Source organism: Vitis riparia, chromosome 16, assembly GCF_004353265.1.
Source record: "Vitis riparia cultivar Riparia Gloire de Montpellier isolate 1030 chromosome 16, EGFV_Vit.rip_1.0, whole genome shotgun sequence".
NCBI classification, from domain to species: domain Eukaryota; kingdom Viridiplantae; phylum Streptophyta; class Magnoliopsida; order Vitales; family Vitaceae; genus Vitis; species Vitis riparia.
Window position 1 is genome coordinate 15,868,425 of NC_048446.1, and position 11,337 is coordinate 15,879,761.

The following is an 11,337-nucleotide window of genomic DNA, read 5'->3' on the forward strand; positions in this document are numbered from 1 at the left end:
GGTGTTTAGTTTGTAAGTTGCTGGCTGGTTATGCTAAATGATATGAACTCTAAGGTCATTTATATGCATGAATACCGATCTGGCCTATGTATCTCTTATGGGTGAGAGTTGGCCTAAGCCGGCTATCATAATTACCTCGTCCTTGGATTATCTCTGTTGGGAAACATGCCTAGCACAACCCCTTGAATGGGTTTGGGTGTGGTTGTCGTAATAATCGTCTCGTCTTTCTCTGTTTCCTCCTTGTGAAGCTGTCTGCTGTTACATTGCTTTGGAGACTTCACCTGTTTCTACAAGGTGGAAGAGGAGACAAACCAGGTGGACCAGGCCGGATTTGAGTCAGTGAGTGGAAATTAACTAGGCTAAGATTTATCTGAAGTACCTTGATCAAACTATATATTTTCCCTATCACCAGCAATCTAACAAAATCAATAGTATTTTGGACAAATTAATATCATTGTGGTTCAGAAACTAGAAGCAAGAACAGAAGTAAAAGTGTGTTGTCAGTTGCCATGCGGTATTGGATCATATATGCAGATAAAGTCATGTGTTGGGTAATAGTTTAGCCTTGATGTTCAACTACATGTATTGATTAATTCCTAGTTGGAACCCACCAATTGTGAGAATTGATAACAATTTTTACTAAAATAATATTTTATTTCATTCAAGTCATTAATAAATACATAACATTCTTTATTTAGAATAATTAAATATACTTGGATTATAATTTTATATATCCAAGTAATTTCAACTTGCTCCTTTTGAAGTAGAATCATTCCCAATACTACTTGCAACCTAAATTTAACATAAATCTACTCACAACTCTCACTATATTGGCAATGTATGGTCTCGCGGATACCATAACATACATTAAACTTCCAATAGATGAGACATATGGAACCTTAGTGATGAAGTCTATTGGTGGGCAATGTTCCATAGATAACCTAAAGTAATTTGCTAGAATCATTTTTTGTAGTACCCTACAAGTACCTAAATATTCATTTCATTGCTTTCCAATACTGCTTGCAGCCTCAATTTAATATAAATCTACTCACAACTCTCATTATATTTGCAATATATGGTCTCGTGCACACCATAGCATACATTAAACTTTCAATAGATGAGGCATATGGAACCTTAGTCATGAAGTCTTTTTTCTCGTATATTGTTGGGCAATGCTCCATAGATAACCTGAAGTAATTTACTATAAATGTTCTATCTTAGCATTAACCAAAATTAGTAAGAAACTTAAATATTTTTAAAATATTTAATTTTTATATAAAAAAAAGTCAAATAAGTTAGATGAATTTAAAGTAAAATATAAAAATAATTTATTGACTTTATATTTATTTTTTATTCTTTTCACTTTATATTTCATTTCCTTCACATTTTCCCTTAAATTTATTGGGAATCAAATATAACCTAAAGATATAAACACATTAATATAAGGCAATGATTGCTTCAATATAACATGCGCTTAAAATTTATTTTTTCCTGAAATTCTTAAAATTCAAAAATGAAAAAAAGGTTCTCTTTCTACTAAATTTATTTAAAATGATTAATTTTTTTTTTTTTACAAAAAATAATAAGATTTGGACTTTGAGAAGAGCTCAAATTAAGATTTGGTTCAATTTTATATGGAATTCACATCCCAAAGTTCAAATATAAACACATTATTATCTATTTAGTAGAAAATAAAAATAGAAATAAAAGCAATTATAATTTGGGATTGTATTTATAAAGATCTATATTAAGATTTGAGATAACTTAAGTAAGATTTGAAATATATTGCGACATCTACAAAAGAACAAATATACACAAAATTAAAAAAAAAAAAAAGGTGCTTCGACCTTTCAATCATAATTATGGTGGCATGCATAGATTAATTAATTGTGTGGGTTGAGAATAATGGTTAGCTTCCCCTAATTGAGGTGGCAACTTGAGTAGGTCATCTCATATTTATTTATTTTTAAAATATATATATTTAAAAATAAATAAATTTATTTAATCTAAAATGTCTCTTTTTTTTTGACAAAAATAATAAGCAGGTTTGAAGTTTAAGGACAATTTATGAATTTTTGTACAATTTTACACCTAAACCCTCATAGGTTGAAATTAATAGATGAATAATTTAGTGAATAATTAATTTAAGTTTCTTTATAAAAAGAAAAAAGAAAAGGAAGAATATATATTAAAAACTATGGACAATAAGGCTTTGAAAATAGAAAATCAAGTAAATAAATATTTTTTTTCTAAAAAAGAATAATATATATGAAAGAATAAAGATATACGGAAAGCATGTTTACAAAGTAAATTATTTATTTATTTATTTTATAAAAATAAATAATATATAATAAAGAAATATGAAAATAGATGATTTAGAGAAATATGAAAATTAAAGAAAAAGTAAATAAATAAATTATATAAAATTGTTATATATATGAAAAATAAAGAAATATGGGAAATAAGGTGGACTGAAATATAAAAATAGAAGGTTTAAAATTTAGAGTAATGGATAAGACATCAAGAAACAAAAGGATAAAAATATGAAAAAAAAAGAAAAGAAAAGAGATTGAAAATAATATTTTATAATTCCACGTACTAAAGAAAATTTAAATATATGAGTATTTTACGGGGAAATAAATCTTCGAACAAAGTTTTAAAATTTAGGGAAACTTGTGTTCTTATGACAGTGGTGGCAATTTGTGACTAGAAAATATAGCATTTTGCTGAGCATTCTCTTGTACAAGGTTTAATACTAATTGTTCCCACTTCATTCTTCTACATGTCCTATCATTAACTTTACTGATTGCATTTAGGGACTCTATAAAGGCAACCTAAAATTGAAATTTAAAATTTAATACTAATTAACTCTTCTAATAACTGATATTAATCAATTGAAAATTGAAAATTAGAGCAAACTAAACTCATATGGTGATTAGTTTTTGGCCGTTGGATGAGTCAAAAGTAGCCTCAATAATCAGCCTGCAACAAGCCACCTTCCATATAAGCCTAAACAAATAGGCTGCAAGCCAAAAGCAATTGCCTGTCACAGAACGGTCAATTATACCAATATATCTACGCTGAAATAACTCATCGTTTGGATTGCAGTGGATTCGAGAGAGACGAATGTGAAAAGTGAAAACCATGGTGAAGAAGAAACCCCAAAATTCAAATGCTCCAATCGATCTCACCTCTGCAGACTCTGGTAAATTCAATTCTCAACTGGGCCATCATTCTCCTTTTCTTTTCTCTCCACTTCTTCTTGTTCTGTTTACATTTTCTTGGGTGAGGGTGTTCGTTTTTTGTTTTTTGTTTGTTTGTTTTTTTTTTCATTTCCCTCTGTTTGATTGCTGAGAAAATTGACAAAACGAAATGAACGTTCCATTTTTTTCTTCAAACTAGTGAGAGAGGGAGGCAGAAGCACAGTTTGAATTTACTGTATAGTTTTATGAGGTTGGTTTTGGTGGAACTTTTACTATGTTACTGATAGAAAATGCAAAAATTCAACTTTTAAGTTTGCGTAGTTATCTCACATTTTCTTGGGAGCCAAATAGTGGGTGAAGTGTGGATTGTAACCTTATGCTTCAAGAGGTTCATTTTGGCCCTGAATTAGGGTTTGGCTATGCTAGTATTGTTTGGGTTTGATGTGCAATTACACAAAGCTATTTTGATTATTTAAATTATATATATGTCAATTACACTTACAAGATAACTTTAAAATGTGTGTTCTTACTTATTTTTATCATTTTTTGGAGTTTTTTTAAGCATTCCTATGAATTTTAAATATTTTTTACTCCACCGATATTTTTTCGATATTTTCGATATATCCGTAAAATTGAAGTACCGGTATATTAATAAAATTGAAGTACCGATATATCCGTAAAAACCGATATTTCAATCCATGGTCTTAGGTTACATACGTTTGATTATGAAACATATTAGGGAAAGCATGAGGAAAAGAAAATAAAGAAATAGAAACTAAAGTTTGTTATCCACAAAGGCATTGAATGAAGGCAAATTTGGATTAATTATTATTGGCTTCTCACTGTGTGCCAATCTTACCTTGTTCACCAACGTAGAACAAAGGGTTATAAAACTGCCGAATTTAACAGCATATTATTTATCTCTCTCTATGACTCTTGCTCAGCTGTCAGTTCACTGCTTGGCATTTGAGTCTCACTTCTCCATTTTCAAGGACTCCTACATTTCCAAGTTTCACCATCGAAGCTGTGAATTCTCTGAAGAACAAACCTTGATCTTTAGCAAATGATTCAACAATCCATCTAGTCCTGTAATCTGTAAGCAGGGCCTGATCTGATCCAAACAAGCCCTCCCCTGCCATTAGTCGTAGGTAATAGTCATTGTCAAAAGTGGAAGCAGTCGAGTCCAGAAACTCTCCAGCATTGCGATCCCTATTCAGCTTCGGGCATTTCTCCTTCAGCCTTTCTGCAAACTCGGTGTTCATGGTAGGATCAACGTCATGTACCGAGCTAAAGTTGTGAACCCGAGCTTCAAAAGAAGAACAATGTGAGAAGCCAAGACTGTGTCCGCCAGATAGAGCAACCAAATCCTTGAGTCCTAAACCCCTTTGAGCAAAGCTCTGAATGAGTTGAGTTACATTGAAGGTTGGAGCTGGTAGGTTAACGGTTTCAGAAGCTTTGGACACCCTCCCATCTTTCCTTCCTTTGAGTACATTCCAATACGGGCCTCTGGACTGAGAATATCAACAATGGAAAACAATATCATTATAAACATATAAAGAGGCCTTTTATCTGATAAGAAGCAACAGGCTAAGAGATTACCATGGCTACAACATCTCTTGCTGCAATGGCGATGATATCAGCACAAGAAACTGTCCCCGGACATGCCATTTCCAGCTTAGTTTTCGCGTCTTCGATCACATAGAATGATGCAAGTGAAATATTAGGAGGACCATCTTTCTCCGCTTGGTTTCCAGGAGTTGAGTCCAGCAACACCGATGCATCACATCCCTATTAATAATGTGGCATGAATCTATATAAATATATATATGTTCAAGCACAGAAAAGAGAAAAAAGAAGACATATTTATCATATACTCATACCCTTATAAAGCAGTCATGGAAGAACATTCGAAGGATTCGAGCTGGAACTTTAGGGTCATTGATCGAAGCTTTGCGAACAGTTTCAAAGATGATATTCTCAGCTTGTGGACATGTTTGATGGTAGTAATGCACGTCCAGCGATCCTTTGGATGTGGAAAGCATTAGCAACAGAAGGAAAATGGCTAAGACAAAGTTGGTTTTTGGAAGGAGAAGAGCCATTTGTTTGGAAGAAAGGAAAAATGAATGTAGTGTAGAAAGTTGATGGATAAAAAATTGAAGTACGGAGATATATATAGTCAATAGTCAACACATTGTTAGATAATTTAATTTACTTTAAAGTTACTCAACTTAGGGATTGGCATTGTGTGGAAACTAGCTAGAAGCTGCTTTTGGAGTGTGCTTAGGGGTCAAGTATTTACAACTAAGCATTCTCAACCACAATGTTCCAACTTCTGTGTGAATATTATACAAATAAAACTGTCTATACAAGTTGCTTGACGCATTGTCAACCCTTTGATGAACAGTGATCAACAGAACCCAGCTCTTTGATGATGTTGATAGTTACTATCCAAGCCTCTTTCACATCTGCCACTGTTATTTGGTATGTTTAATTGTTTATGGTAGTTGGTCTATTAAATGAAAGCTTAGGATCAAGGGTGTTGGGTTGTGGTCTTTGTGGGTGGATTTTGTTACATACGGAAGGTTTCGTTGTATGGGAGTTGCATTGGATAATTTCCTATGGCCGGCAGATTCGAATAGGGGTTGGTTTGTATGTATCCATCACCAGGTCGGTCTAAGGAGGCGTACGGTTGGTGAGATATGGAGTACAGAAATTGTGTACTGCATCATTTTATTATTGAACAAAGAAAGGACCTAAGTGTGAGTTGGATGTGCAAACAGAAGAAAAAGAAAGTGGAAAACTGTTTTTTGTGTTTTTTAAAGAGAAAATAATAATTTTGTAAATTTAAAAATATGTTCCATAAATTTTGATTCAAAACAATTTTTTTAGTTTAATAACAAATTTAAGGTATTTGAAGGTATTTTCATATTTGATTTCTAAAATAAAATCTTATTTATAAAATAATAGAGAATTGTTTTGAAAAACGATTGTGAAAAACACTTTTTTTAAAACTGGTTTTGAAAATGATAATAAACAAGCCACATTTTGGATACATACTTTTTTGGATGTAGCAACTTTAAGGCTGCCACAATCATCAAATACATAAAATCAGCCCTCTTACCTGGATAGCCCTAAACTTTGTAAGGTATTATACTTAATATTTTTTTTGCACCTAATGAATTTCAAGAAAAGGTAGAACGAGTACAAAATAATTTTATGTTTTCAATAATAGAAAGCTATTTCAAAAATTTTATAAGATTGTTTCGTCTCTGTTTTCTGTTTTCATTTTTTAAAAATAAAGTGAAATGAAAAATAGTTTTTAAAAAATAAGTAAAAGTTGTTTTCATTTTTTTAAAAAAAACAAAAGGAAAATATAAAAAAATTTTAAAAACAACATAAAAATAAATAAAATTGAACATCATATCATTTTTATTCTCTCTCTGGATTTAAAATCGATACCGAAAATATGTAAATATGATATTCATTTAAATTACACGTATATGAATTTTAACATAATAAAAAAAATTATGAATCAAATAAATTTTAAATCAAACTATACTTTATACATAAAATATATTAACTTTTAAAAATAATTTAAAACTTAAAAACCGATTTAATTAATGTTATAAATTTATGAAACTCAATAACATTAAAAAGTTCTAGATCAAAATTCATTTTGAATATCTTGGCTAATTTCTTCTTTAAATATAATCATATGTTTGCAAATTTTGTTTACCACATAAATAAACTCCAAATCAAGCAATACTTAATGTGTTTGATTCGTTAACAAGTCTAATAATTTTTAAAAATAATATAAAGTCAAATAGTAATTCAATTAATATTAGAAGTTTATGAATAAAAATTGGTCTAGAATTTATATATGAACTAGATTTTTAAAAATTTTTTTATTAACCAAATAAATCTCAAAATTAAATAAAACTTAATGAGTTAGATTCATTAACGAATACAACAATTTTTAAAAATAATTTGAAACTCAAATAATAAGCCTTGTACATGGGTCTAGTACTTTTCACTCTGTGTTCGATAAATGAACTTCTTGTATATGCTCTTTTCCTTCATGGTATTTGTGAAACCAAGGTTTGATTAATCTTGATTTTGATGATAACAAAACAAGGTTTAGAACTAATGATCATATTTCAAGTGTGATTAAGCAAGACGATTTCCAAAGTGGCAATCACAAAGACAAATCAAGCCAAGGAGAAATCATGAAGAAGAAGACCACCTCAAAGAGAAGAGTTTTTCAAGACCAAAGCTTCATAAGATCTCTTTGTAAGGTTGTTGGTGCACTAAGATTTTCATGCATTTCATTATTTATTTATGCACCAAAATCATCCAAGAGTAATATTGTTTTAAATATCTTAAGAATTGAATGATTTCATGTTTTCAACTAAAACCTTGTGTTGAATGATTTTCAAACTTGTGTTAAAATGTTTTATGTTGAAAAAGGTTGGGTGTTGAGCCAAAAAATGGCTCAACTGGTTCAATCGGTCAACCGGTTGTGCTCATCCGGTCAAGGACCGATTGAGAGAGGCCAAAAAGTTTCTCTCTCTCCTAGTGGCCTTCTCTTCTAGGTCAAGGTTGAACCTCAATCGGTTGAGGTCCGATTGAGGCCCAACGGTCACTTGCCAAGCATTAAATGCTAACGGCTAGTCAACCTGTCGACTCCTAGCTTGACCAATCAAACCCCCAACGGCTAGTTTGACTTTTTTCTTCTATAAAAAGGCTCCAATCTTCATTGTTTAGAAAGTTTAACATTCCCAAATCTTTCTTGAATATATTTGAGCCTTGGAAGAGTATTTTTTAGTGCACCATTATTTCAAAACTTGCATATCTTTAGTGCACCATTTCAATCCTAGTTTTTCTTGTATCATTTGAGCTTAAAGTTCTTATGATAGGATTTTTGAGAGATCATTCATTTGTAAATCTTTGAAAGGAAGTTTCTTAAGTGTGAGGTATCACTTGAGGGGTTGTTCAAGAGTGGGATATCTCTTGAGAAGTGTAAAGGGTGCTTGGAGCTAAAAGTCTAAGAGGGTGAATTAGAATCATAATCCAATTGTATTGCTTGAAGGCTTGGTTTGGAAGCCTTGGATTAGTGAAACCTCAAGCTCAGGATTGAAGCTAGAGGAGAGTGGATGTAGGTCGGGTTGCGCCGAACCACTATAAACTCTTGTATTTGCATTCTCTCTTCCCTACTCTTTAATTTATATGCAATTGTCTATATATTGATTATTATATACTTGCATATAATTGTCTCTTGCATTCACTTGTTTAAATTTGCAAAAATAGACCATCACCTTATTCATCCCTCCCCCCCTCTCTAGGGTGATTACCATAGGTTGGATTAGCCTCAAATTCCTAAAAGTATTTGTTACAAAAACACCAGCATGAAGTACTAGGGTCTATTTCTGATTTTTAGAGAACAAACCTCAGTTATATCCATTGTACCAAGACTTAAAAATTTGTCTTTGTTTATGGTCAATTTCCATTCCTTCTTTCAGGAAAATGGTTCATTTTCTTACTTTGACAATTTGGTTTTCTAACTTTTCTTTTAGAGCTTTGAGAGAAAATGGGCAGTTGGGTTGCAATTAGAGAATGAGTTGTAGGGAGGCAAGATAGAAATTAAGGACAATTAGAAGATTCATGTAGTGAAGTTAGATGTAGAAGCATTGAGTTGAAAGATCACTGAAATGTTTCTTTTCTCTAAATAGAAAATTTTAATTGATGATTTTGTGGCTATGGCATTTAATTTGATGGTTACAAATTAAGTCCAATATAGTTTTGAACACCATCTCTTTTGCTTTCTAGCTTTAAGTTGGAGTTTGAGATACATCAAGTCAAATATTAAATTGAGCTCCACTTTTTTGTACACCTTGTAAGACCCACATTTTACTGTTCTTCATTCAACTTTCATACTTCATTTATGTAAAATTTTAAATAATTTTATTTATTACTATCATCAAAATATGTGTAATTTGAATAATTTCAAGTGACCAATGGTGGTAAATATTATGTGTGATTTTAAAGAGGAGGGTCCATAATTTCAAGATAAATGTGAATGCTATATATAAATACAAAACCTATACACCAATTGTTATATGTATAAGTAATTTGGATGGTGATATATAATGATGAAGCATCGATACCATGTTTTTGTTATGTAGGGCTTGGGGTTCTCCGATCTCCGACTATAATGGTACACCCTCTTAAAATTGATTATAAAATACATATGCACATCACACATTGTTTATAACTCAACGTTTGTTCAAAATAGATGTTTTTTTCCCTCTAAATTCTCATTTTTATCCACATCTCTTTCTTTTTATGTTTCTCAAAAATAAGTTTTAATTTAAATTATTAAATATTAAAGATTAAATTTTGAACCATCTTGGATTTAAATTGCATGATATAGATTGGAATACGTGTTGAAATATTTCGATATAATTAACAAATTTAAACACAATTATTATACATAAGTAGTGACGTTGATTATTTGAACTAGATTATTGTATATCAGTATTTGAAGATATTTTAATTAGTAAAATTTAATTTAATTTTATGGTTTGTAATTGTTCCCCTTTTTGTTTATTTAATTATATAGCAAATCCATTATATTAATAATGAGACAAAAATATTACTTTTAATAGAAAATATTCAAAGATCACGCTTTTATAAGTGTCATTGATAAATGAATGAAAATGAGATTCATATATAAGTGACTTGAGGTTTGGAGGCGAGGTTTATATGTGCTTCTATACTCCTTTTCAAGTCATCGAGACTTGCTTCCTCATCGGTTGCCTTTATATTTTCTCTTATTATTTCGTGGCAATTTCATAATCCACTAGCTTTTTCCTAGAAGATTATGATTCTTGAACAACCTGCCTTTATATTTATTATTATAGGTCACAAGTCTTCAAATCAGAGGTAAGGTGGTGTCTATGGTTAGGGTCGACTTGTGTGTAATAATGGTGGGTGGTTATTTTTTCGTATAGTAGTGTCAGACATTTGTCACCTTGTGGTTGGAAGTCTTCAAGTCTTTCAATCATCACAACCATCATCCTAAATTTTCCAAAAATGTTTATTTTAAAAAAATTCAATAAATTAAATGGAATATATTAATGGAACAATATAAAACAATCTCTTTTAAAAAGGTTGTTGTATTTGTATTCTCACCAAAATCAAGGCCCTCGAGGTGCAGCAGAAGAAATGGGAGCCAACCCACACGATTCTGATAGGCCTTCTCCACTCCCTGCATTTGATGTTGTTGCTGCGGCCTCTCCTGTTGTTACCCTTGGAACCACCAAAGTTCCGCCCACCGATGTTGCGATCGCCGGAATAGTGCCGCTCCCTGTGGCTCTAATAATATCAGCCTCCGCGTTTTTCAGTAACCAACGGATGGTCTCGCCTTCTGATTTGAGGCCTAGCTGCCTTGTCAGCTCAAATAGTCTGGCTGTGGAAACCGACGACATCCGGATCCTCCGGCCACGCCCATCCACCTTCACATGTCGATCCGCTGCCCGCTTTTTCGGCAATGCTATCGCTGTTTTCCTCGATATTTCTTGTTCTCCCTCGGCCTCCGATGACTTGGAAACGGAATCAGATGGTGCAGGAAAATCCGCAGAGATTTCTAATGTTGTAGGCTTCTCAATTGAAAGGCTTTCCTCATTTGGATTCGAGGGCGACGCCATTCACACTCCCTCAAGTTTTTCGTCTGAAAGAATTCCTTCCAGAGTAATCAGACTAAAATGTTAAAAAATTAAAAACAAAAAATAAAACAAAAATGGAAAATATTGAAAAGAACAAACCTAGAAAATTAGTGGATGCTTGATGGTAAGGAGAGACCCAATTCTATATAAGGGCAAGAAACCATAAGATGTAAACCATAGTAAGTTCATGAATTCAATGGAAGGTGACTATGAGACAGCTAGGACAATATAAATTTTTAAAAACCATTTTACCCATTGAAAAATCATTTTAAAATGTTATTAGATAAGACTAATATTTGCATTAAATAAGGAAGACAATAATAATAATAATAATAATAATAATAATATTTTCACTTTAATGATTATAATAAATTTTCCTTGTATAAGACAATATTTAATGCCATCTTAAT

The 11,337-nt window shown here is 31.6% G+C and overlaps 2 protein-coding genes across 2 annotated transcripts; both read right to left on the reverse strand.

The window, feature by feature from the left end:
- Positions 1-4,003: 4,003 nt before the first annotated feature.
- LOC117933888 (peroxidase 66) lies at positions 4,004-5,326 on the reverse strand. The gene is made up of 3 exons (XM_034855460.1): positions 5,084-5,326; positions 4,803-4,991; positions 4,004-4,714 (listed from the first exon to the last, which is right to left on the reverse strand). Exons 1-3 carry the CDS (start codon positions 5,300-5,302, stop codon positions 4,151-4,153), a joined length of 972 nt encoding a protein of 323 aa, XP_034711351.1. The 5' UTR covers positions 5,303-5,326; the 3' UTR covers positions 4,004-4,150.
- Positions 5,327-10,399: 5,073 nt separating this feature from the next.
- LOC117933312 (transcription factor TCP9-like) lies at positions 10,400-10,909 on the reverse strand. The gene has a single exon (XM_034854682.1). It carries the CDS (start codon positions 10,907-10,909, stop codon positions 10,400-10,402), a length of 510 nt encoding a protein of 169 aa, XP_034710573.1.
- Between the last annotated feature and the right edge of the window lie 428 nt (positions 10,910-11,337).

Bases quoted from the DNA above. Each gene is read 5' to 3' on its own strand.
- LOC117933312 (XM_034854682.1), bottom strand. From the start codon at position 10,909: ATGGCGTCGCCCTCGAATCCAAATGAGGAAAGCCTTTCAATTGAGAAG.
- LOC117933888 (XM_034855460.1), bottom strand. From the start codon at position 5,302: ATGGCTCTTCTCCTTCCAAAAACCAACTTTGTCTTAGCCATTTTCCTT. The intron at 4,992-5,083 runs GTATGAGTATAT...CATTATTAATAG, and splicing joins TCCATGACTGCTTTATAAGG to GGATGTGATGCATCGGTGTT. The intron at 4,715-4,802 runs GTAATCTCTTAG...TGATATTCTCAG, and splicing joins CAAGAGATGTTGTAGCCATG to TCCAGAGGCCCGTATTGGAA.